A 27843-nucleotide genomic window follows, 5' to 3' on the forward strand; every position below is an offset into this window, starting at 1 on the left:
TACAGTAAAATAATTTATTTTCTTTGCCTGTACATATAGGTTTTTTACAAATCTAAGGAGCAAGAAGACTCTTTTTTATGAACAATCCAGAGCCTTTAGCCCAATTTTATGCAACAAAATAGTGACACAAACAGATACTGTATCAAGTGCTGCACAGGTTTAAACGTGTTTCGGCTCCGTTTATGGCTGGGCCCAGCAGTCTTCATCCCGGTTAAGTCACACCCTGTCTCTCTTTGGGCCAACAAGATGCCTTTAGACGTGACAATAACCCCACAGTTCTTGAGGCTTGCCGGAAGCCCTATCTGTTCCTCCGCTTTTCTTTCTTGCTTCTGCTGCTGGTGGCTGCGTTGGCAGTGGGGGTGGCTAACGCTTTGGCGTGCCCCGTGGTTTTCAGATGTTCAAACAATTTGTTCCGCGACTGAAATTCACAGCTGCAGGTAACGCACTGCAGGGGGCCCTCAGGCTGTAAATGGAAAAGCAGAAGAGAAACAAACACAGGAAGAACATTACCATTAATGTATAATACATGAGAATGTCTGTAGACATTTACCATTGATGTAGTATTTCTTTGATGGCAGCAAAAATGTAGCAAAAGAATTTCTTGGAGTAGACGAAGGCCTGGTGAGATCTCCATATGGGCTTCAAAACATTTCTACAAGCTTGCAAGCAGGCAGAAAAAAGGGAACAGCCACCTCTGGTTCTGGACTGTACAATAATGATCTATCCCTACTGTTGTACATATACGGTGGTACAATGGTTAGAGTGCATTGCTGCAGGCTACTTCTGCTGCCTGCCAGCTGCTTGCAATTTGGCAGTTTGAATCTCAACAACTGAAGGCTGACTCAGCCTTCCATCCTTCCAAGGTGGGTAAAATGAGGACCCAGACTGTTGGGGGCAGCAATACGCCGACTCTGTAAATAGTTTAGAGAGGGCTGTAAAAGTGCTATGAAGCGGTATATAAGTCTAAGTGCTATTGCTATTGCTACATTGAGAGCTTATGCACCAGAGACAAGTTCCTTGTGTGTCTAATCACACTTGGCCAATAAAGAATTTTAATTCTAATATTGTCTCTAAACCTGGAAGGTCAAGGCTCTATCATAGGGGTGGGCAATTAATTTTGCCATGGGGCCGCATGAGAAATTGGGATGGTTTTAGAGGGCCGGACTAATATAATTAACTCAGTTCTACCCAATACTGTATATAGTATACATATGCTATTTTTTTCATAAACTAACAGTATGTCAGACAATGTTCCCTCTAATTTTTTTTCGGTATGGGCGGAAAAGTATAGTGTCTGAGCGACAGTCCCTTTGGGACTGGGCGGCATAGAAGTATAGATAGATAGATAGATAGATAGATAGATAGATAGATAGATAGATAGATAGATAGATAGATAGATAGATGATAGATAGATAGATAAGAAAAAAAATTCCTTTTTTTATTAAAAGAAATTAATAATAAAACAAAACCAAAATCTATTACTATTATACGCACGCAGCTTACAGGGAACAGTGATGTCAGACCCTGGCCAGACCTAAACACACAGACCCACTCTACAGACTCCTAATTGTTTGCTTTACGGCAACGTGGAGCACCACAGTCACTGCGCTGGAGTGTTTGCATGGTTTCTGTGTTTGGCCACTCTCGGTAGGAGGTCGGGGGCCGCTCTAGTGCGAGGATAAAAGAGCTCACTGCGTCTGCTGGGACTCCTCTGATTCCTGCTTTACTCATGATTCATCAGGAATGCAGGAAGTGGAGGAGTCCCGGCAAACGCGGTGAGCTCTTTCACCTCCCACTGGAGCGGCCCCCGACCTCTGCGGACAGGTCACAGATAGCGGGCGGGCCGGTCACAGGTCTCCTCTATCAGCTAACAATTGTTGCTGAAACTTAAGATTTAAAGCTGGCCTTCCTTTCTATAAAACTACAGACCTTAATCAGTGGTTCTCAACCTGGGGGTTGGTTCTCAACCTTTGGGAGTCGAATGACCGTTTCATAGGGGCCACCTAACACCATAGGAAAAGACAAACTTCCCATGGTGTTAGGAACTAAAGCTTCTATTCTGGCGCCTTGGAACATATTTTTACAATCTGACCAATCAGGCGTTTACAGCGGGGGTGTCCCTCTGACCTTCCTGCCAATCAGCTTAAAGCTCTGTTGGGAGAATTGGCGCTAGACTTATGGCTAGAGGTCACCACAACATGAGGAACTGCATTAAGGGGTTGTGGCATTAGAAAGGTTGAGAACCACTGAATGATCCACAATTTTGTTCCCAGACTGAACATTGGCCAAATAGTACTGTACTATTACAGTAGAGCAGAGCAGAACAGAACAGAGTTGGAAGGGACCTTGGAGGTCTTCTATTCCAACCCTCTGCTTAGCCAGGAAACTATAACATTTGAGACCTCTTCTTAAAATTTCCAGTTTTGGAACATTTACAACTTCTGGTGGCAAGTTGTTCCACTGATTAATTGACCTGTTTAAATCAGGGCTGTCTAACTCCCGGTCACGCCAACACCCAGTTTAGTGAAGGGGGAAGAAAAGTCTCGATAGGTTACGAGATACCACACTGACACAATGAATTTGATACCTAGGGGTCTTGCTAGGTGACTCCCATGTTATAGTCCAAAGAACAGCATGGCCAGATCTAGCGAAATCATGGCCAGATCTAGCGTGAGGGTGGCTAAGTCTACCTGAAGGTCATTTTCATTAAACAAACACACGCAAAAGGGAAAGATTTTTTGTCTTTAGATACAGTTAGTACAGTGGTACCTCATCATACGAACTTAATTGGTTCCAGGAGGAGGTTCGTAAGGTGAAAAGTTCGTAAGATGAAACAATGTTTCCCATAGGAATCAATGTAAAAGCAAATAATGCGTGCAAATCCTTCAGGAAAATCCCAAACTTTAGAAGGGAGGCGAACAGAGGGCAGGGAGGAGCAGCTAAAGGGGGCGGGTGGAAGAAGCAAGGCTAGGCTAAAGGGTGAGTGGGAAGGAAGAAAGGCAAGGGGGGCGCCCCTCCCTTTTCTTTCTTCAAAAGACACCCTTTCAGTGCCTTTGCAAGCATGCAAAATCTTTACTCCTCCAAGCTGCCCCTCCCTTTTCTTTCTTAAAAAGACACCGTTTCAGTGCCTTTGCAAGCATGCAAAATCTTTACTCCTCCAAGCTGCCCCTCCCTTTTCTTTCTTAAAAATAGGGGGGGGGGAAAGAAACCCCTTCATCCCAGCAGCAGCTGCTTGGGTTCATAAGGTGAAAATAGTTCGGAAGAAGAGGCAAAAAAATCTTAAACATTGGGTTTGTATCTTGAAAAGTTCATTAGAAGAGGTGTTCGTAAGATGAGGTACCACTGTAATTGATACCAAAAAGACTAACCAGTTTTTGTCACAGTTCATCTCTTGTACTTACCTTTACCTGGTCCTCTGAAGAAGCCTTTGAAGATGTTTTCTTGGCTTCTTTTGCTTTCTTTCCTTTACCTTTAGGGTTGCTAAAACAATAAAGACAACCTTAGTCTCTGAGCAGACGCTACAGACTATATAAAACATTATATAAAACATTGTTTGTTTTTGCAGACATTTCATTACCAAACTAGGCAACATCATCAGTACTCCAATGTTACCTAGTTTGGTAATAAACGTTTGCAAAAAAAACCCAGCCAAGCTCAGGGACAAGGATAACTCAGGGGTCCCGAACTTGGCAATTTTAACACTTGTGGAGTTCAACTCCCAGAATTCTCCAGCCAGAATAGTTGGAATTCACAATCACAACGACATCTGCAAAGTCTGTTTGTAAGGTGAGGAAACTCATGCTAGAACATCACGTCTGAACACTGACATGCAAACTAACATTCCCCAACCTGGTGCCGCCCAGGTGCTAAAAAATAGCCATCAACTTCAGGAGGGAAGTGTTTTTAATAGGAAAGTGAACACAAGAACAAGGGGACACAATTTGAAGTTAGTTGGGGGAACGAACAAAAGCAACGTGAGAAAATATTATTTCACTGAAAGAGTAGTAGATCCTTGGTACAAACTTCCAGCAGACGTGGTTGGTAAATCCACAGTAACTGAATTTAAACATGCCTGGGATAAATATATATCCATCCTAAGATAAAATACAGGAAATAGTATAAGGGCAGACTAGATGGACCATGAGGTCTTTTTCTGCCGTCAGTCTTCTATGTTTCTATGTTTCTAATTTAAAATAAAACCCTCAACCACTTGGGGAACACCTGTATGCATTTTCAACGTGGGCACCGTTAAATCTATTCCCACTTGAGGAAACATAGAAACATAGAAGTCTGACGGCAGAAAAAGACCTCATGGTCCATCTAGTCTGCCCTTATACTATTTTCTGTATTTTATCTTAGGATGGATATATGTTTATCCCAGGCATGTTTAAATTCAGTTACTGTGGATTTATCTACCACATCTGCTGGAAGTTTGTTCCAAGGATCTACTACTCTTTCAGTAAAATAATATTTTCTCATGTTGCTTTTGATCTTTCCCCCAACTAACTTCAGATTGTGTCCCCTTGTTCTTGTGTTCACTTTCCTATTAAAAACACTTCCCTCCTAGACCTTATTTAACCAGGAGGGAAGTGTTTTTAATAGGAAAGTGAACACAAGAACAAGGGGACACAATCTGAAGTTAGTTAGGAAGTCTTTAGCTTCAACATAGAAATCATGAAAGGCTACGTCAGTGATGGCAAACCTGCCACAGGTGCCACAGGTGGCACGGGACTGTCTTCTGCCACGTGACTCCCTGTGACCGACTAGAGCCCACAAGGTTGGCTTTCTCTAGATCCTGTTGGCCAAACAATGCTGATTGGTGGGACAGTGGGGGAGGGCCTTCTCTGTGGTGGCTCCAGTTCTACAGAACCAACTTTCCCCAGAGACTCGTACTGCCCCCACCCTCCTGGACTGCCAAAAGGCTGTAAAAACATGGCTCTGCCGGCAGGCCTGGAGGCCGCTAAACAACCAGTTCAACAAAATGTGACATTTTGGGTTATTTTAATTGGTTATTTTATTACTGTTATATTGTTTGTTAGATTGCTTACAAAAAATATAATATCCCTAAAACAGACTTAATACAGAGTAAATGTGGCAGCTATTCAGTCAAATAAACCAGAATAGTACATATAGAATATGTACAGTATATACGGATATACAATAGGGGAAAAAAGAGAAGACAATCTGATTAATTAACAATTGTGATTGTATGTATACAAAAATAGCAGTTTGGTGTTTATTCTATTTTAGTAAAAGAATGAAATATGATATTTACGAAAACCAAACCTATCTACTTATAATTTTTCTGCTATTTCATACTTAACTTTATCTCTTATTTATATACAATGTAATTATTTAACTATACTATATCAGGATATTGAGAATATTCATAGCACAACCTTTTAAATGTATTTTCCGTTGTTATTGTACATTGCATATTGTCTATTGATGTTTATATGTTGTTCTGTCTTTGTATATAGTCTTGTAAATAAAAAATATTTTTTTAAAAAGAAAAAAGAGAAGTCGTTATATAATCCAATCATACAAATATAAGCCAAACTATCATATACAAACCAGTATCAGCACACAGCTCTATACACACAGCAACTAATCAATAATATTCCCCCCAAGAGGAACTCTGTTGGCTCCCTCTTATGGTCAACTGGCACACTCCTCTTAAAGGAACAATCCTTAGACATACATTGATGGTTTATATCAGGGGTGGGCACAGGCAGGACGGAGTGGAACACAGTTCCACCAGCGGAAATTAAGCTGCGTGCACAACTCCAGGTGATCGGTGGCAGTCACTTGCTGGATTACTGGGCTCGGCTAGGCTCTCCTTTTTCCCACTGTTGCTGCTGCTGCTGGCCTTCCTGGCCTTGATGAGCTTCCCTCTCTCCTGCCCGGCTCCCCTCCAGCTTCCCATGGCTACCTCCTGCCGGAGGTGCAAGCAGAAGGCATGGGTGGAAGAGGCACTGGCAGCATTTATGCTTCTGGCAGCCTAGCTACCCAGCCTGAGGCAGGGGGGGACGTGACCCAGGAAGGAGAGTGTGGGAAACGCAAAGCAAATTGTCACCTCAGCAAGCGACACTGGTAAAGTTGTAAGTCGAGCACTTAACAGTTCACTTGGACGATGAGGATCGTTCAAGCCACTCCCACCTGGTCACATGGCCGGCAAGCCACTCCTACCCAGTCACATGACCATTAAGCCACACCCACAAAATAAGCCACACTCACAGTGTGGCAGTAAAAATTTTGGCTGCCCATTACTGTTTTATATGTATTGTAGCACCCCAGCCCAGTTTCATACTCCGTGGCCTGCACTGGCTGCTGATTGGTTTCCGGTCACAATTCAAAGTGTTGGTAATTACCTTTAAAGCCCTACATGGCATTGGAACAGAATACATCCGGAACCACCTTCTACCGCACGAATCGCAGCGGCCGATAAGGTCCCACAGAGTTGGCCTTCTCCTGGTCCCGTCGACCAAACAATGTCGTTTGGCGGGCCCCAGGGGAAGAGCCTTCTCTGTGGCGGCCCCGGCCCTCTGGAATCAACTCCCTCCAGAGATTAGAACGGCCCCCACCCTCCTTGTCTTTCGCAAATTACTCAAGACCCACCTTTATCGCCAGCCATGGGGGAACTGAGACATCCTCCCCAAGGCATTTATATTTTATGTTTGGTACGTATGTATTGTATGGTTTTAAATTGTTGGGGTTTTTAGATATGTTTTATTTTAATATTAGATTTGTCTCACTGTTATATTGTTTCTATTACTGTTGTGAACCGCCCTGAGTCTTCGGAGAGGGGCGGCATACAAATCTAATTAATAATAATAATAATAATAATAATATTAATATTAATAATAATAATAATAATAATAATAATAATAATAATAATAATACATTGTATTACCATTGTTTATTGTTTCACATTTTATATTGTATTATTTTATTATGACTGTACACCCCTCAGACTCTGCAAGGTGTTAAATAAATAAAATTAAACTAAATTGAATTTTCACAAGTCAAAAGCCTTTATATTTCGCTAGCAACAACTCTCTTTGGTATCTATGTTTACCTTTTTGCTTCAGTTTTGGAATCTACTGTAGGTGCTGAATGTTCTCCAGCGTCGTCCAAATTGTAGATTTTGCTGACGTTTTCTGATTCTGGAGATATCGTCTCTGGGTCATTACTGCTAACTGGGCTCGGCTCTTCGACTTGCGGCTCAGGAACGTTGTCCTTGGGAAAGTCCTCTGGGGTCTGTTGGAAGAACAGGAGCGTCTTCAGAGGAACAAATGGGAGATAATGGCCTAGATAGAGGTAGTCCACAGTTGAGACCACAGTTAAACAGATTTGTATGCCATCCCGAGTCTTCGGAGAGGGGCAGCATACAAATCTAATAAACAAACAAACAAACAAACATAGAAACATAGAAGACTGACGGCAGAAAAAGACCTCATGGTCCATCTTATACCTTAGTCTGCCCTTATACTATTTTCTGTACTTTATCTTAGGATGGATATATGTTTATCTCAGGCATGTTTAAATTCAGTTGCTGTGGATTTACCAACCACGTCTGCTGGAAGTTTGTTCCAAGGATCTACTACTCTTTCAGTAAAATAATATTTTCTCATGTTGCTTTTGATCTTTCCCCCAACTAACTTCAGATTGTGTCCCCTTGTTCTTGTGTTCACTTTCCTATTAAAAACACTTCCCTCCTGAACCTTATTTAATCCTTTAACATATTTAAATGTTTCGATCATGTCCCCCCTTTTCCTTCTGTCCTCCAGACTATACAGATTGAGTTCATTAAGTCTTTCCTGATACGTTTTATACTTAAGACCTTCCACCATTCTTGTAGCCCGGCTTTGGACCCGTTCAATTTTGCCAATATCTTTTTGTAGGTGAGGTCTCCAGAACTGAACATATATTACATGAAACAGCTGGGTGAGATCATCCGAGGACACAGGGTGAGTTGTCATCAGTATGCTAATGATACTCAGCTATACATCTCCACCCCGTGTCCACTCAGTGAAGCAGTGGAAGTGATGTGCCGGTGTTTGGAGGCTGTTAGGGTCTGGATGGGTGCTAACAAGCTCAAACTCAGCCTCGCAAGATGGAGTAGCTGTGGGTTCTGCCTCCCAAGGACACTTCCTTCTGTTTGCCCATCAACCGGGGGGAGGATGACTTTTGACCCGTTCAGAGAGGGCATCCCCCTCGACCCACAGCTGACATTAGAACATCACCTTTCGGCTGTGGTGAGAGGGAGCGTTTGCCCAGGTTCCCCTGGTGCACCAGTTGCGGCCCTACTTGGACAGGGAGTCACTGCTCAGTCATTCATGCCCTTATCACCTCGAGGTTCGACTACTGCAATGCTCTCTACATGGTGCTACCTTCGAACAGCGTTCGGAAACTGCAAATTGTGCAGAATGCAGCCGCGCAAGCAGTCATGAGCTTGCCCAGATATGCGCATATCTCTCCAACACTCCACGGATTGCACTGGCTGCCAATTGGTTTCCGGATTCAATTCAAAGTGTTGGTTATGGCCTATAAAGCCCTACATAGCATTGGACCAGATTATTTGCTGGACCACCTCCTGGCGTATGAGTCCCAGCGAAAGGTCAGGTCCCACAGAGTTGGCCTTCTCCAGGTCCCGTCAAATAGATAATGTCGTTTGGCAGGGCCTAGGGGAAGAGCCTTCTCTGTGTGGGCCCCAGCCCTCTGAAATCAGCTCCACCCAGAGATTCACACTGCCCCCACCCTCCTCGCCTTCCGTAAGAGTCTCAAGACTCACTTAGGCTGCCAGGCTTGGGGCCACTAGACTCTAGCTCCCTGGCCAATGAATATGTTAAGAGTAAGTTGACCGAATGGGAATGACTGTTTTCTTATGGTTTTCTGGGGTTTTTTAGATTATAAATTTAAATTAATTGAGTTTAAGACATTATATATTGTTCCGTTATATGTTGTAAACCGCCCCAAGTCCTCGTAGAAGGGCAGCATGAAAGTCCAATAAGTGAATGAATGAATGAATGAATGAATGAATGAATCAATCAATCAATAGTGCCACCATTGATTCTGCAGATCGGAACATGAAAGCATCCCAAGGGAAATCCCAGCTTTAAAAAAAGAACAAAAACTTACCCCTGCTGTTCTTTGCTTCCTTCGCTGTTTCTTTGACAGCCTATTAAGGAGAGAAAAAAAGCCACAATGTCAAAACAACCAATTTTAACCTCCCTTAAAACCATACACAACCCCTGCACTGCTCCTTCGTGTATGCGCACAACCCCACGGCATTGCCCCCCTCCCCTCGGTGCATGCGAACAGGCCTCACTGAAGCCTCTGGACTTCTAAAGTCTGGGGATGGAGAAAAAGTGCCAAACAGACCAACTCGAACTTCAAACTTTCGGTTGGGGCTTCCCTGAACCCTGAAGATGGTGAAAAACAGCCCAATGGGCCAACCGGAAGTTCATTTCCTAACTTCCGCTTGGGCCGTTGGGCCTTTTTTTGCTGTCCCCAGGCTTCAAGAGGCTTCCCTGAAGCCTGAGGAGAGTGAAAAGGGCCAAAAAGAAGGCCAAAAATCAGCTGGAGATGACATATGTCTCCCTGGCACGTTCCCTCTTTGGATTGGGTAGACTGGGGGTGAAACTGTGCTAGTCCAACATGTCCTCTTCGTATTGGGTAGACTAAGCCGAAGCAACACGGGCAGCCCCATTATTATTATTATTATTATTACTACTACTACTACTACTACTACTACTACTATTATTATTATTATTATTATTATTATTAATTAGATTTGTATGTCGCCCCTCTCCGTAGACTCGGGGTGGCTCGCAACAATAATAACACAATATATAACAAATCTAAAAATTAAAAGTCACTAAAAACCCCTTATTAAAAAGAAAACATACACACAAACATACCATGCATAAACTGTATAGGCCCGGGGGAGATGTCTCAGTTCCCCCATGCCTGGCGACAGAGGTGGGTTTTAAAAAGTTTATGAAAGACAAGGAGGGTGGGGGTAATTCTAATCTCCGGGGAGCTGGTTTCAGAGGGTTGGGGCCGCCACAGAGAAGGCTCTTCCCCTGGGTCCCGCCAGAGGACATTGTTTAGTCGACGGGACCCGGAGAAGGCCAACTCTGTGGGACCTAACCAATCGCTGGGATTCGTGCAGCAGAAAGCGGTCCTGGAGATATTCTGGTCTGGTGCCATGAAGGGCTTTATAGGCTTTATACTTTGAATTGTGACCAGAAACTGATCGGCAACCAATGCAGATTATATATTTTCCAGGATGGCCCTGCAGGCTGGATCTGACAACATTGCGAGCAGTGAAGGATTGCTTGTCCTCAGCGCTACCGGTTTGTCCTTGGAGGTCATCGCAGGCGCATATGCACGGGATTGGGCTTCTGCGCATGCGCGGCAAGCGAAATTTCGCTTGAGAATGCATGCGTAAATGAGATTTCAGCAATTTTCGCTGAGGATGTTGTGTAAAAATTAAAAATTGCTGAAATTCTCACACAAAGTTTCGCTTGCTGTGCATGCCCAGAAACCAAATCTCACGCAGAGGTGTGAGTGTGCACATTGGTAACGCACAGCTGCATGCACATCCCGGAATTTCCTACCGGGATGGCGCACCTGACCAAAAGCTGCTCCCCACCGCTGATCGCGGGCCACATCCAGCCCATGAGCCTTGTGTTTGACACCCCTGTTATAGAGGAAGGGGAAAGCATGTATCTTGGCAGAGAAAGAACAGATTGATGAACTCAGAGAAACCATGAAGGTTAAAGAAAAGAAGCTGAGAGAGGATTAAATACAAAACTAGACAATGTCATTTGGCGGGACCTAGGGGAAGAGCCTTCTCTGTGGGGGCCCTAGCCCTCTGGAATTAGCTCCCCCCACCCTCCTTGCCTTCCGCAAGACTCTTAAGACTCATTTATGCCGCCAGGTTTGGGCCGATTATATCCTTTTCCCCTGGCCGATGAAAGTGTTGAGAGAAAGTTGATCGAATGGGAATGACTGGGTTTTTAAATGGTTTTGGGTTTTTTTAGATTTTTTAGATTTTATATTTAATTAATTGGATTTAGGCTGTTATACGTTATTTTATTGTATGCTGTGAGCCGCCCCGAGTCCTCAAAGAGAGGCGGCATAAAAGTCCAATTAATAATAAAATCAATCAAAACCAATCAATTCAAATAGATTGTTAATTGTCTGTCTGTCAAGTGCTAGGGAAAATGAGCATGGAGCATGGGATGACACATCCTGAAATAAGACACCTGGCCGGCTCCCTCATGAAGCTTTGGAAACCAGAAACAATGTCTGTTCTTTGGAAGTCTGAATTGCTGCATATTTTCCATAAAAATACTTTTGTTTGGCCATTGGTTCTTCTGCCTCCTCTTCGCTGTTCCACCCGTTCTCTTCAACCGTGGAGACAGAAAATGCTTCTTCCTCTTCTTCTAACTGCTGCCGGAGCAAAGCCACTATCTCCCGGTGCTTCTTGGACTTCTCATGGTTCTTCATCCTACAGAGAGAGAGAGATCAGAGGGATGTTACTACGAGGGACAAGATTTGAGTCCAGAAAGAACAGCTGCCCTTTATTCAAAAAGAAATTGAACAGTTTGCATGGTTTGCAAGGGTTGTGGTTATCTCTGGCCCAGCTCCTGCGGAGGTGGATGTGGGGGAAACATGCAAATGTCACAGGCCTGTTTTGCTGCCGACAAGAGTCGGCTAGTGAATTATCCTTTGAAGAAGGAAGTGTCGGTGAGATGGATGAGGGGGGCTTGGCAGGCAGCCCAAGGAGAAGCCAATCCTCCTTATCTTCGTTAGATTCGGATGAGGAAACAATGATAGACCCACGCATGCGTAGAACTATGCATAGGAGAGAACAGCTTCAAAAGTATTACAGAAGATAGTTGAGTCCACCTGTGTTTGGGTGGGGTTCAAGTAATTAGGGCTGCTGTTAAATTGGCAGCGTGCCGGCCTCGCAGTGTGGAAGATTGTTGGCTTGTCTCGGTTAGCTATGCTATGAAACCTTCGACAATACCGAGCAGAGAATTTTAACAGAGCGTGGATGGGTGATAAAGCCAAGACACAGACTTAGTTAAATAAGTATTATTTACATATAAACAAAATGTAAACAATCCAGAATAAGCACGAAGCAAATACAGAATAATATGCACTGAGCAATTACAAGATTAGCACAAAGCAAAACACAATATAGATAACAAGCATGAAAGCTAAAATACAATATAGATAAAAACACAAAGCTTATACAAGCACGAAGCTTAAACACAATATAGATAAAGCACGAAGCTAATACAAGCACGAAGCTAATACAACTCCCCTGTCTCAGGCAAAACTAAAGTAAAGGAAATGACCGAGCAAAATAATGAGCTTTTACAGCTTCAATGAGGAAGTGACGAAACAGCCTTGAATATTAACTGTGCAAGTACAAGTTAACCCTTTAAGTGCACATTAACTCTCACATTAACTCATTACAATATGCAGTTTACAATGGCAATCCCTAACAATCATGTATCCTGTACTAACAAAGATTATCTGATCGTACTTGTTTGGACCGTGACTTGCTGTTTCAGTATTGTGCTCAGGACTCTGTTTGGATTTCAGGACTTTAGGATTATAAATCATTGTGAGTTTTGCAAGGTCTGAAAAACAGTAGCTGTGACAAATTTCACAGTTACTGGTTTATTGCCTGGATTTCTTTCTTGTCTTCGTTATCTTACTGTATTCAAGTGTGTTTTGTTTGTACAAGAAATCCCTTTGAATTTAAAAAGGGAGTTTTGCTGCTCTTTTGTTTGGATAAAGAAACTTTAATTGCATTCTCCCGTGTGTGTGTCTGCTTTGGCTATTTTTTCCCTTTAATTGAAGGGTTGTGTCATAAGCCGGCTGAACAGGAAAGGATGCCCGATGGTGACCAAGAAAGGGTTTGAATAAAACAAGGCAGGTGAGCTGATCCACATTTTAGTTTGCATCTAAAGAAAAACTTACGCTTTCTCTGTCTTAAAGGATTTGTCACAAGCGGGACAGTAGAGCTCATCCAAAAGGTTGGCAGCATCGTGTTCTTCACTTAATTTGTCTGAAATACATACATATATTTCTGTGTAAGACGGTTGATGATCGGACCATCTTTTCTTCTATTGCAGGGGTGTCAAGCTCAGCTCAGATTTAAGCAGGGGGGGCTTAAATGTGGCCCATGGAGCTGGCCTGGAAATATCGAAGGACTGACCCACAGTGCCTCCATTGGCCAAAATGGGCTGCAAGGAGGCTGAGTGCTCCCCCCTCTGTGGCCTGTTTTCAGCCTCCTGAAGCAGGGAGTGCTTAAATCTGACCCATGGGGCTGGCCTGGAAATCTCAAAGGACTAGCCCGTAGTGCCTCTGCTGGCCAAAAATGAGGTGCATGGAGGCCCCGTGAGACACCCCCCCACTTCCCATTTTCGGCCAGCAGAATGCTGCAGGAGGCCAAAAATGGGCCGCGTGGGGCCTCTGCACACCCCATTTTGGCCAGCAAGGTGCTGCAGGAGGCATCTGTCCCATCTCTGCCCCCCAATGCTGATCTGGCCCTCAAAGAAATCCATTTTGACACCCCTGTTCTATTACCAATATCGAGCTATGAATTTAAGTGCTTACGTAACCAAACTAGTACATAGAAACATAGAAACAAAGAAGTCTGACGGCAGAAAAAGACCTCATGGTCCATCTAGTCTGCCCTTATACTATTTCCTGTATTTTATCTTAGGATGGATATATGTTTATCCCAGGCATATTTAAATTCAGTTACTGTGGATTTATCTACCACGTCTGCTGGAAGTTTGTTCCAAGGATCTACTACTCTTTCAGTAAAATAATATTTTCTCATGTTGCTTTTGATCTTCCCCCCAACTAACTTCAGACTGTGTCCCCTTGTCCTTGTGTTCACTTTCCTATTAAAAACACTTCCCTCCTGAACCTTATTTAACCCTTTCACATATTTAAATGTTTCAACCATGTCCCCCCTTTTCCTTCTGTCCTCCAGACTATACAGATTGAGTTCATGAAGTCTTTCCTGATACGTTTTATGCTTAAGACCTTCCACCATTCTTGTAGCCCGTCTTTGGACCCGTTCAATTTTGTCAATATCTTTTTGTAGGTGAGGTCTCCAGAACTGAACACAGTATTCCAACTGTGGTCTCACCAGCGCTCTATATAAGGGGATCACAATCTCCCTCTTCCTGCTTGTTATACCTCTAGCTATGCAGCCAAGCATCCTACTTGCTTTCCCTACCTCCCTACATCTCTACAGGAGAGCAGGAAATCAGCAGAGTTGAAGGGACCTTCAACAACTGCAAGAGTAAAATATCCAGGAATCACATGGAGAGAACTGCGCCACTCAGGACTGATCTGGTCCAGGGATCACAGAATACTGATTGAGAAAATCAATCTCTTGGTAAAAGGGAGGAATAGCTACCAAATTGCAACAGTGAGAATCAACGCTCCACAAGTTGTGTTAATGTTTACTTAATAGTTATGAAGTCCTTATTCTGGACATCAATAGAGGAAATTAGGCACCCAAGCAAACTATTCCAAGAAAAACAGTTCGCACTTGCTCTTAAGGAGCAACCAACCGCCAGTTGATCCTCACCCTCTTCTTGGTTCTCTTTCCTCTCTTCTGCTTCTTCCTCTTCTTCCCCATCAGAACCATCTCCAAACTCCTTTTCATATTGAGCTTCCATCTGCTGAAGTTCTCGCTCTAGATCAGACATGGTAATCCAGCTCTGCTCCTTGTACTGCTCAGCCAGCCTTTGAAAAGAAGAGGGAAGCAAAAGGCAGGGATTCTCATAGCCTGGCATTGGGTAATACCCTAAACCAGGCATGTCAAACTCAAGGCCAATGGGGTGCTTAGATCTGGCCCGCGGGGCCGTCCTGGAAACAGCAAAGGACTGGCCCACTGCTGTTGTGGTTAGCTCTGGCCCTGCTCCTGCCCCAAGGACTGTGGATGTGGGGGAGACATCCACATGCTGCAGGCCTGTTTTGCCCCCGGTGGAATCTGCTGATGAAGGCTCCTCCGACCAAGAAGACATGAGTGACAGGGAGGAGGAGAGGGTGGCAGACAGCTCAGAAGGAGGTCAATTATTTAGCTCCTCCTTGGATTCAGAACAAGAGTTAATGACACAGCCACGCATGCAGAGAGCGATGCATAGGCAACAACAACTGAGAGATTATTATCAAAGAAAATGAGGCCACCTGTGGTTGGGTGGGGCTGTGGTAATTAGTGAGGCTGCTATAAATAGCAGCCTGTGGGTTTGGCCATTGTGGAGCATTATCTGATCGTTGTGTTTCGTGCCTGCTTTACTGACTTTGACTTTTTGTGTGCTGATTTTTCCCCGCTTTGAAACTAAACCAGAGCAAAGTGTGTGTCACTTTGTGAAAGAAGAAGAACTGTGAATTGCCTCACAGCTGCAAGATAAGTATCACAGAACTGATAAGGGACTTGTACAAATTACCAGTTTGTTTGGAGACGAGTGCTCTTTGCTATACCAAAAGAGGGCTTGGTTTAAGTGACTTTTCATTATAAAGAACATTGTTTTGAATTTTCAAACGTGTGTGTGTCTGAAATTTGTACCTGTGAATTTTGGGGAGGAGTATGCCAGAGAGCCCGACAGAACAACTGCCAGCGAAAATAAATAAAAAAAATAAAATAAAAAATAAATAAATTAAAATTAAAATGATTAAAATTAAAATGATTAAAATTAAAATGATTAAAACTAAAATTATTAAAATTAAAATTATTAAAATTAAAATTATTTATTTATTTATTTATTTATTATTTAGATTTGTATGCCGCCCCTCTCCAAAGACTCGGGGCGGCTAAAATTAAAATTATTAAAATTAAAATTATTAAAATTAAAATTATGGTCTTTGAGCTTAGGCCAGATAGAAACATCAGTTAGACAAGAATTCCGCAGCTAGCATGGCCACTACCTATACATTCTGGAAAGCACCTGGCTTGGAAAAAAATTATGTTAGTTCCTGTTTTAGTTAGTTCCCATTTTTAATGATTGTGTTGCCTTTTGGGATCTGCACCATTTTAAAGATAGTGTTCATGCAGCATGCTGCCTGAAATTCTAGAAAACCACCCAGGCTGAAAATCACTGATCCAAATCATCATACTTGGCCTGTTTCAGTCTCTGCTGCCTCCGTAGCTCTTCTGACTTCTTAGCCTTCTCTGCGTTCTGCTCTTCCAAGAGTTTCCGGTGGGCCTGAACTCGCCTGTCTCTTTTCCGCACAAACGCCACCAGTTCACGGACCAGTTCGTTCCTTTCCTTCCTGGCTTTGTCTCGGGTTTTCTTGTTCTCCTTTTCCATGGCTCGCTTTTCCCAGCGGTTGGACGCGTGCCGAGTGTCATATTCTTCCTTCCATGCAAAGTTCTTCTGGGTACAGAAACTCTGCCAGTACGCATAAAAGCAATGGACCACCTAATCGGAGACAGGGAGAAAAACAGAGACATTGACATTGGCCAACAATTAAAAGAGGCCAATCACAAGGCAGTGATATTGTTATAGTCATTGATTAAAACTGAGTCTGCATAGTTAAATTACAGCACATGGTAGCAGATAAACTACCGTATTTTTCAATGTATAAGTCACACTGGCGTATAAGATGGATCTTAGTTTTTGTGGAGGAAAATGAGTGTGTGTGTGTGTGAATTCTGCCTCTGACTACCAGCATCCATTGGTATTCACCTGGCTAACATCCCCCCAGTGTGTAAGAGAGTTGAAGACTATTTTGAAAATGAAACAGTACAGTGGTACCTCTACCTAAGAATGCCTCTACTTACAAACTTTTCTAGATAAGAACTGGGTGTTCAAGATTTTTTTGCCTCTTCTCAAGAACCATTTTCTACTTACCAACTCGAGCCTCCAAAACTGTAACCAGAAAAGGCAGGGAGAAGCCTCTATGGGGCCTCTCTAGGAATCTCCTGGGAGGAAACAGGGCCGGAAAAGGTGGGGAGAAGCCTCTGTGGGGCCTCTCTAGGAATCTCCTGGGAGGAAACAGGGCCGGAAAAGGTGGGGAGAAGCCTCTGTGGGGCCTCTCTAGGAATCTCCTGGGAGGAAACAGGGCCGGAAAAGGTGGGGAGAAGCCTCTGTGGGGCCTCTCTAGGAATCTCCTGGGAGGAAACAGGGCCGGAAAAGTCATGGAGAAGCCTCTGTGGGGCCTCTCTAGGAATCTCCTGGGAGGAAACAGGGCCGGAAAAGGTGGGGAGAAGCCTCTGTGGGGCCTCTTTAGAAATCTCCTGGGAGGAAACAGGGCCAGAAAAGGTGGGGAGAAGCCTCTATGAGGCCTCTCTAGGAGTCTCCTGGGAGAAAATAGGGCCTCCAGCCTCCCTGTGGTTTCCCAATCGCACATATTATTTGCTTTTACATTGATTCCTATGGGGAAAACTGCTTCTTCTTACAAACTTTTTTACTTAAGAAGCTGGTCACAGATCGAATTAAGTTCGTAAGTAGAGGTACCACTGTATTTGCTGTGTGAGCACCAAAGGAGGAGACAGCAAGGAGTCTGGGCATGGCTTATTTCAACTGTTCTGTACTAAAGCTGCATACTATGCTGATCTCTGGAATTAAAACGGAAACTCCTTTCTTCTGCTCGCGTTTTGCTTTCCAACGAATTCTGGGAGTTGAAGGCCACAAGTTTTTCCCCTTTTCTTTAATTAAGGAAAAGTTCCGGTGATGTCAAAAGCTTATAGATAAGTTGGTGCCACCTGAGCCGACCCTAACAAGGCAACTGGCCAAGTATGAATTTCAGAATTGTTACCGTGTCATAGTCGCTCTGAGAGTCTCCAAAGTTTGGAAATCCTTCAAAATCTTCATCAACTATGGATTCCTCTTCTTCCTTTGCAATCATTTCGAAGACGTGCCGATAGACTGCATAGAATCCCTGAAACAAACAATATGATCATTCAGAGAGAAAAAGAGGCTTGTTAACTGCAGAAGACTTTGGCACAACAATGTCTGGAATAATGGTTTCATTTTCTGAGCTGTCAACAGTGAGCTCTCCACTGGGTTCCTGTCTTGAGAGCCAATGTTGCTTTTATTATTATTATTATTATTATTATTATTATTATTATTATTATTATTATTATCTATTAGATTTGTATGCCGCCCCTCTCCGAAGACTCGGGACGGCTCACAACAGTAATAAAAACAATATAGTAATGGAACAAATCTAATGTTAAAAAACATATAAAACCCTATCATTATTTAAAAAACCAAACAGCATATTCATACCAAACATAAAACAAAGTATAAAAAAGCCTGGGGGAAAGGTGTCTCAACTCCCCCATGCCTGGTGGTATAAGTGAGTTTTGAGTAGTTTACGAAAGACAAAGAGGATGGGGGCAGTTCTATTCTCCAGGGGGAGTTGGTTCCAGAGGGTCGGGGCCGCCACAGAGAAGGCTCTTCCCCTGGGGTCTGCCAAACGACATTGTTTAGTCGACGGGACCCAGAGAAGGCCAACTCTGTGGGACCTTATCGGTCGCTGGGGTTCGTGCGGTAGCAGGCGTTCTGGAGGTACTCTGGTCCAATGCCATGTAGGGCTTTAAAGGTCATGACCAACACTTTGAATTGTGACCAGAAACCAATCGCCAGCTAATGCAAGCCACGGAGTGTTGAAAAAACATGGGCGAATTTTGGAAGCCCCATGATGGCTCTCGCGGCTGCGTTCTGCACGATCTGAAGTTTCTGAACACTTTTCAAAGGTAGCCCCATGTAGAGAGCGTTGCAGTAATCGAACCTCGAGGTGATGAGGGCATGAGCAACTGTGAGCAATGACTCCCTGTCCAGATAGGGCCGCAACTGGTGCACCAGGCGAACCTGGGCAAACGCCCTCCTCGCCACAGCCGAAAGATGCTTTGAGGTGAATCAGACAGAGCTGGCAAACGGATTGCAAATGGAGCTGGCAGACTTAAAAGGTTTCATCTCCTCATATTTCTAATCACATAAAAGTGTTCTATCTCCTTCCACATATAAACGACTTCTCTCTAGCTGAATCAGCAGAAGTCATGACAGTTGTAAAGCGAGTCATCACATTATTGACATTTTGCAGTGGTGGTTAAGGAAATTATCACAATCATTAAATGAATTTGTGGTAATTAACCAGAATACCAGAATACCTCCGGGACCGCCTTCTACTGCACGAATCCCAGCGGCCAATCAGGTCCCACAGAGTTGGCCTTCTCCGGGTCCCGTCGACTAAACAATGCCATTTGGCTGGACCCAGGGGAAGAGCCTTCTCTGTGGTGGCCCCGGCCTTCTGGAATCAACTCCCCCCGGAGATTCGAATTGCCCCCACTCTTGCCGCCTTCCGCAAGATGTTGAAGACCTATCTATGTCGCCAGGCATGGGGGGAATAACTATTTTTCTCCCACCACCACCTTTTTTGACTGTAATATGTGAGAATGGTGTGATTGTGTAGTAATGATTGTTTTTAATATTTATGGGTTTTTAATTCATTTTTTTAACTTATATTGGATTGGTACTTTGTATATTGTACTGTTGTTGTTGTGAGCCACCCCAAGTCTTCGGAGAGGGGCGGCATACAAATCTAATAAATTAAATTAAATTAAGTGCAATTGTTAAAAAACGTCAAAAACATTTGTGCCTGTGCATAATGTGTATGTACACATATGGCATATATACATAGAATTAAATAGTATATTTTAGATGTTCAGTAATAGTAAATAGACAAGGAAATTGTATCTCTTTGAGGTGAGGAGAGGCCAGGCACCCTAACACTAACCCAAACCCTTGACGTGAGTGACGTCAGGTTGGCCACCTTTAAGCCAGTCACGTGACCTTTAAGCCACTCTGGTTGCATGATCGCCAAACCACTCCCACCTAATCACATGGCTGACAAACCACACCCACACAAATAAGCCACACCCACAGTGTGGTAGTAAAAAAAAGAATCTGCAGCCCTTCACTGCTTAAGCCTGACCTTTTTATCATCGTCATAACCAGAATAGCATGTAACGGTGAAGTACTGGACCAAATCCAGACTGTCGTCTTGATAGCCTCCATCAACGCCCCCTTTCAAAAGAGCTTCCCTGTGATTGTCATACCTAAAAAACAAAGAGAACAAACAAACCAAAAAGAAGCCAAATCAAAAGACATTAATAGAACACAAGAGACTGGAATTAAGTTACAGGAAGAACCAAATAAAAAGATTTTTTAAAAAACTTAAATGGAACTAATAAAACATAAAATGAATCTACTAGATAAAGAAGAACTGGCACACACAAAAAATAAAAAATGCTAAACAATATTTCTTTGAAAATGCGAATACAGTGATCCCTCGATTAGCGCGGGGGTTACGTTCCAAGACCTCCCGCGCTAATCGATTTTCCGTGTTATAGTGGTGCGGATGGTGGAGTTTGCGTGTGGGCAGCGGGGAAGACCCAGGGAAGGTTCCTTTGGCCGCCCAACAGCTGATCTGCTCCGCAGCGCGGAAGCAGCGAGGAGCCGAAGATGGAGTTTCCCCGTTGCCCAGGCAAAGGGGAAACCCCATCTTCGGCTCCTCGCTGCTGCCACGCTGCGGAGCAGATCAGCTGTTGGGCGGCCAAAGGAACCTTCCCTGGGTCTTCCTGCTGCCCAGGCAAAGGGGAAACCCCAAGAGAGCCAAAAGAGCACCGGGCCGGTTGGTTCCCAACCAAAAGAGTTTACCCCGATTGTCCTCGGTGGGGGAAAACAGCGCGTCGCCAGACTCCCCATCTTCAAGAGAGGCGCGACGGCTAGCCAGGATCCACGCAGGGGAGAAAAGGCGCGCGCTCCCAGCCGCTGCGCCCTGCTTGGAGAGCAGCGGCGAGCAGAGCACAGAAGACGACGAGGCTTTCGAGGGCTCCAAGGCGGGCGGCGGTGCGTCCTTCGAGCACGCCGGCGGCGACCCCAAGCTGAAGACGGCCACCACACACACACATGCCGCCGCCGCCATCCACCCCGCCGGGTTCCCCGCTTGTTACCTCTTCGCCTTCTCCCGCCTCCGAGGCCGACCAGCCCAAGCCGCAACAGACACACACACACATACACGCACTCCCTCTCTCGCGCTCACACAGACGCACTCAGACAGAAAAGGGAAAAAAATCCCCAAAAGAGAGGGACAAGAGGCAGGCACAAAGCGGGGGCACAAGGGGAGCTGCCCGGCAGAGGTTGCTTTTTTTCTTCTCGTGGGCAAGTGGTGGGGGGGAGAGAGAAGGAAAGAGAGAGAAGGAAAGAAAGAGATGAGAGAGGGAGGAAGAGAGTGTGAGAGAGGAAGAAAGAGAGAGAGAAATGATAGAAAAAAGGGGAGAAAAAAAGAGAAATGAGAAAATGATTGAAGCAGAGAATGACAGGAAAGAAAGAGAAAGAGACAGAGAAGTGACTCTTGGTGATGACGTATGATGTCATCGGGTGGGAAAAACCGTGGTATAGCAAAAAAACCGTGGAGTATTTTTTAATTAATATTTTTTGAAAAACCGTGTTGTAGCGTTTCGCACTAATCGAGACCGTGCTAATCGAGGGATCACTGTAAAGCAGGAAGATGGTTGGCATATAAATTGAAAACAAAGAAAGAGAAGAAGTTGATACATAGTAAGAGTAATGAGAAAGGAACCTTACACTGTCAAAATGAGGATAAAAAAATAATAATTCAAGACTATTATGAAAAGCTGTATGAGCAAGAGAAAGTTTCAGAAGAGAAAATTAAACAATATTTGTAAAAAGCGGAATTACGCAAAGTACCTAAAACAGTGAAAACTATGTTAAATGAACAAATATCAATGATGGAATTATCAGAAGCGATTAAGAGATAAAAGAGCAATAAAACACTAGGACCAGATGGGCTACCTTAAGTTAAAGCTACTGCTTTACAGGTAAATCCCGGTAAAGGTATGGCTAGCTGATGAGAGCAAAATAGCTTGAATAGATCTATACTAGTCTCCCTTCCTTTTCATTATCAGCAAAAATATGTTACACACACACACATATAGAAATATAGAAACATAGAAACATAGAAGACTGACGGCAGAAAAAGACCTCATGGTCCATCTAGTCTGCCCTTATACTATTTCTGTGTTTTATCTTAGGATGGATATATGTTTATCCCAGGCATGTTTAAATTCAGTTACTGTGGATTTACCAACCACGTCTGCTGGAAGTTTGTTCCAAGGATCTACTACTCTTTCAGTCAAATAATATTTTCTCACGTTGCTTTTGATCTTTCCCCCAACTAACTTCAGATTGTGTCCCCTTGTTCTTGTGTTCACTTTCCTATTAAAAACACTTCCCTCCTGAACCTTATTTAACCCTTTAACATATTTAAATGTTTCGATCATGTCCCCATATGTTTTCGTGGACTTTCACGGGTGTAGGTATGTAGGTCTTGACATATTCGGGTTTCTTCCCTTATACAGGAAGAAACCCGAATATGCCAAGACCTATAGATAGACAGATAGATATAAAATAACAAACTAACTTGGAGGCCTTGAAGCTTTCTACCACAGAATAAACAAGGCATAGTATCTATTAGCAGGAAAACCAAATTAGTTTCCTGAATCCCAGCTAAACGGTGGGCTGTTTTCAGGTCTTGCTGTAACAGAGTTTCCCAACCTTAGCCATGTTAAGATGTGAGGACTTCAACTCCCAGAATATCCCAGCCAACTCAGGGTCTGATGGACTCAGGTACAACTCCGCCTAAACTCTTCAAATTAAATAGAAAAACATCTCTAGTTTTGTTTCAACTTGGAAACTGCATCTCGATGTTTTGCTCGAAACTGGGGGGGAAATGAAACTTTGATTTTAGATTTTGGTGATGAGAATGATTACTGTAAAAATAGCTTGAAATATTGTGAAATGTAAACCAAAAGTGGTCTTTATGTAATTTATGTATTTCAATGCACTGAAAAAAAAGTCAGTCATCACTTTTTTTCTCATAGCACTTTTTTTTCTTTTAGCTTTTTAAATTTTCCCTGTACAGTGGTACCTCAAGATATGAACCCCTCATCTTACGAACAACTCGTGATACGAACCCGGGGTTCAGAAAAATTTTGCCTCTTCTTACGAACTTTTTTCGAGTTACGAACCGGCGTTCGGAGACTGCTGGGAAGCCGCGCGGCTGTTTTAAAAGGTGACAGCCGGGCGGCGGGGCTTCCCAGAAGCCTCTCGAACGCCGGTTCGTAACTCGAACAAAGTTTGTAAGAAGAGGCAAAATTTTGCTGAACCCCGGGTTCGGTTCGGGAGGTTGCTGGGAAGCCCCCCAGGCCGGCTGTGACCTTTTAAAACAGCCGCGCCGCTTCCCAGCTGTCTCCCAAAGCCGAACGCGGAAGTTCGGCTTTAGCGTTCGGCTTCAGGAGACAGCTGGGAAGCGGCGCGGCTGTTTTAAAAGGTCGCAGCCGGCCTGGGGGGCTTGCCAGCACCCCCCGAACCCCGAACCCGGGTTCGGGGGGGTGCTGGGAAGCCCCCCAGGCCGGCTGTCACCTTTTAAAACAGCCCCGCGGCTTCCCAGCAGTCGCCGAAAGCCGTTTTTTTGCGGGGGGTTTTTTGGTTGCACGGATTAATTGACTTTACATTGTTTCCTATGGGAAACAATGTTTCGTCTTACGAACCTTTCATCTTACGAACCTCCTCCTTGCACCAATTAAGTTCGTATCATGAGGTATTACTGTATTTTTATTTTATAATGAAACTTAACTAAAAATCACAGCCAAAAAAAGTGATTTATCTCAGTGCTGCCACCTAGTGGCATCTCCTCCAACCAATATAGGAATTGTCAAGTTTGTATCCAAGGGCGAAAAACTTGAGAGGAAGGCAAAACAAAACTTACCACGCTCTCTCCTGCGCATCGCTCAGCACATCATATGCAGCCTGGATCAGCTTGAACTGTTCTGCGGCTTCCTCAGCATTGTCTAGATTTTTATCTGCAATGTCAATGAAGCAGAATTCAATCAATTCATCCAAAACAGAAACAATCCCACCACCACCACCATGGGCCAATTGTGATTATCAGATTTTAAGAAGCCAATAAAAAAACACAATTCCTAGCTCACATTTCCAACCTACATGGTTCTAGAACATCCTATTAGACTTCATTTGAGGGCTCCTATCAAATTTGTTTGGAAATAAATTCTGATAATAGAACTCTTAAGATCAAAATGAAGCAATAACTATAGAGTATCTGCAATAAACATAGAAACATAGAAGATTGACGGCAGAGAAAGATCTCATGGTCCATCTAGTCTGCCCTTATACTATTTCCTGTATTTTATCTTAGGATGGATATATGTTTATCCCAGGCACGTTTAAATTCAGTTACTGTGGATTTACCAACCACATCTGCTGGAAGTTTGTTCCAAGCATCTACTACTCTTTCAGTAAAATAATATTTTCTCACGTTGCTTCTGACTTTCCCCCCAACTAACCTCAGATGGTGCCCCCTTGTTCTTGTGTTCATTTTCCTATTAAAAACACTTCTCTCCTGAACCTTATTTAACCTTTTAACATATTTAAATGTTTCGATCATGTTCCCCCTTTTCCTTCTGTCTTCCAGACTGTACAGATTGAGTTCATTAAGTCTTTCCTGATACGTTTTATGCTTAAGACTTTCCACCATTTTTGTAGCCTGTCTTTGGACCCGGTCAATTTCATCAATATCTTTTTGTAGGTGAGGTCTCCAGAACTGAACACAGAATTTCAAATGTGGTCTCACCAGTGCTCTATACAGCGGGATAATATGTTCCAGCATTAACTGTTGATAAGGATCAGTATTCCCTGCTTTACTGAGCAAACCCTATTTTTACTGGACTGGTTTTTTTCCACCCTTCAAGAGTTTTGGATCTTGTTCGTTTTTTGGCAAACTGAAGGCTACAAATGCAGTGAAAGAGTTTCCCATTAGTATACAGAAATTACCATGATCTTTATTCAGAGCAGGGCGGATAAAAATAGATGATTTTTTAAATAAAAAATAAAAATAGGATTTTTTAAAAATATATTTAATTTGGATTTTAAAAAATCAAATTTATTGTAATAAAATGCTAACTAAAAACTAAAAAGTTTTCATTTTAAAATACATTAATAATTTAGTTTAGTCAGCATGAAATTTATCTTAGTTATGTAGTACCAGGCAGTATATTCTGCAATATTTTTTTCCAAACTCATTCAATGAATCCAAGCTCTGTAAGCTAATAGAAAACCTTCATGTATATTAGCATACAGATGTATCTTTTCTTTTATGTACACTGAGAGCATATACACCAAAGACAACCTTGTGTGTCCAATCACACTTGGCCAATAAAGAATTCCATTCCATTCCATTTCTATCTCTATTTTATTCTATATTTCAATAAAGAGGTACTGTATAGGGAAGGCTAGCAGTTGAACTGCTGTTACAAACCTTATTATTTTCATTACCGTAGGCTGCAATTCTAAGCTTGCTTATCTAGGTCAGCAGGATTTATCTTTGTATAATCATATAAAGGATTCTACCGTATGGTCAGGCAGGTATTAAATTGATACTGTATTTAAGAAGCATCTTAAAAGCCTTGATGCCAGACTAACCTGTTATGACTCATGAAAACAATTCATTGCCAAACTCTGTGTGAACATCCTGCTGGGATTTAATTAATAAGAGCACCAGTAAAAACAATCAGGCTCTCTTGATTTACTAGCTTACATCCAATAGAATTTGTATTTGCTTAGAGATGAATAAACACAATCTTCAGTAGACCAATGTAGTAATAAGTCCAAGTGGCCACTTGGTGGGTTAACTTCTGTGTGGGCAAAACACTCTCTGCCCAACAGTTTATGGGCCAAGTATCTCTGCTCAACAAGGGGAAGAAAAGGAGAGGAGGAAAGAAGAGGAAAGGGTCTACGGAGAGGGGCGGCATACCAATCCAAAAAAAGTAAATAAATAAATAAAATAAATAAAAAGAGAAGGAAAGAAAGAGGGAAAAGAGAAGGGGAGGGGAGGAGAGGAGGGGAGAGAAAGAAAGAAGAAGAAAGAAAGAGAAGGAAAAGAAAGGGGAAGGAGAAGAGAGGAGAGGAGGAAAGAAGAGGAAAGGAAAGAGAAGGAAAAGAAAGAAGGAAAGGAAAGGGGGAGGGAAGGGAAGGGACTACAGCTCTGGAATATGGGACTGACTTTCCCAACAACATCAGCAAGCCACCATCAAATAAGCTTCAATTATTTTGTAATAATTACACCACCTTTAATAATTTTATTACAATTAAACAACCTTTAAAGGGTTTGTTATGATTATATAAGCATTTATAATGTAATTACATTAAATAGGTGCATTCCATATTAATAAAATGGAAGTTCTCTGCTCATTATTTCACAAATGCATGTCTGCGGGACTTAAAATTATGAATTTGGTGGTCCGCGGGGTTTTAAACCTGGGTGGTCCCTGAGGGTCCCAAAGGCTGGGGACCCCTGGTCTAAAGCTACTGACCTGCCACCCTAAGCTAAGGAAGAGAGTGACAGGCCAAGCGCAGGAGCAGGCAAAGTTGGCTCTTCTATGGCTTGTGGACTTCAACTCCCAGAATGCCTGAGCCAATCATGCTAGCTGAGGAATTCTGGGAGTTGAAGTCCACATGTCATAGAAGAGCCAACTTTGCCTACCCTTGGGCCAAGGGGTTTCTTTCCATGGCTGGACGGTGGCTTAACTACCCCGACTCCAATACCGGATATCTGCACGACACCATCCCCTTCCTGGACTACAATTCCCATCATGCGCACCCACCCAGCTGGTGCCCCTGGTTTTTATTCCCCCCGTTTTGAGGAAAGGGTAGGTCGGAGGAGGAAGCCTTGGGCAGCGCGAACCAAAAACCGCTTTCGGGGCTCTGGCCGAGGTGAATAGTCACCTGGGTGCCAGCGGAGGGCCAGCTTCCGATAGGCTCGCTTGAGGTCCTCGTCGGCCGCGTCGCGTTTCACTCCCAGCACTTCGTAGTGACACTTCATGCTCGGCCGTCACGGGTGGGGGACTCTCGCTCAGCCCCCGAGGCCGACCACCTTCTCCCCGGCCGGCACCGGCTCCACGTGAGGACCGCGGGCGATGAGGGGGACGAGACAGCCGGCGGTGGAAAAAAGGGGGAAGGACCGGAAAAGCAGCAGAGCGGAGGCCGAGCTCCTCCTCCTCGCTTGCCGGGCTGGGAGGCGGAACTGACGGAAGGGCCGGGAAGGGCATCTGAGGGAAAAGGATGGAACGCGGGAGGAGGAGGAGCGGCGACCTGGCGCGGAGGTTTCCAATGGCGTGGAACGTCGGGAATTTGAACGTTCCGAGGCTGCCTCAGGCTGGCATTGATCTCGTGGAAAGCTGAGGGGCCGAACGTTCCAGGGCAGCAGGGGGGGGGGGGGTGTGTCTCCAACCGTGGCAACTTTTAAGGCTTGTGGACTTCAACTCCCACAATTCCTCAGCCGGTAAAGCTGGCTGAGGAATTCAGGGAGTTGAAGTCCACAAGCCTTAAAATCGCCAAGGTTGGAACTCTTTGCCATTGTGGACTTCAACTCCCAGAATTCCTCCTACCAGTAAAGCCGGTTGAGGATTCTGGGAGTTGAAGTCCACAAGTCATAGAATACAGCTCATCTGTTTGGAACCCATACCTCATTTCTGACATTAACAATCCTCGAAAATGTCCAAAGATACTTCACCAGAAGACCCCTTTACTCCTCTACCCGTAACAGAATACCCTACGAAACTAGACTTACAATCCTGGGTCTTGAAAGCATAGAACTACGACGTCTTAAACATGATCTAAGTATTGCCCACAAGATCATATGCTGCAATGTCCTGCCTGACAAAGACTACTTCAGCTTCAACCACAA

At 43.8% G+C, this 27843-nt stretch overlaps 1 protein-coding gene across 1 annotated transcript; it reads right to left on the bottom strand.

Annotated features, from left to right (window-relative positions):
• DNAJC21 (DnaJ heat shock protein family (Hsp40) member C21) lies at positions 1–27433 on the bottom strand. The gene is made up of 12 exons (XM_070743462.1): positions 26883–27433; positions 23851–23944; positions 19993–20116; positions 17812–17934; positions 16168–16472; positions 14639–14796; positions 13009–13096; positions 11366–11521; positions 9142–9181; positions 7079–7260; positions 3402–3480; positions 1–463 (listed from the first exon to the last, which is right to left on the bottom strand). Exons 1-12 carry the CDS (start codon positions 26977–26979, stop codon positions 299–301), a joined length of 1611 nt encoding a protein of 536 aa, XP_070599563.1. The 5' UTR covers positions 26980–27433; the 3' UTR covers positions 1–298.
• Between the last annotated feature and the right edge of the window lie 410 nt (positions 27434–27843).

This window comes from Erythrolamprus reginae, chromosome 2, assembly GCF_031021105.1.
Source record: "Erythrolamprus reginae isolate rEryReg1 chromosome 2, rEryReg1.hap1, whole genome shotgun sequence".
Taxonomy (NCBI): domain Eukaryota; kingdom Metazoa; phylum Chordata; class Lepidosauria; order Squamata; family Dipsadidae; genus Erythrolamprus; species Erythrolamprus reginae.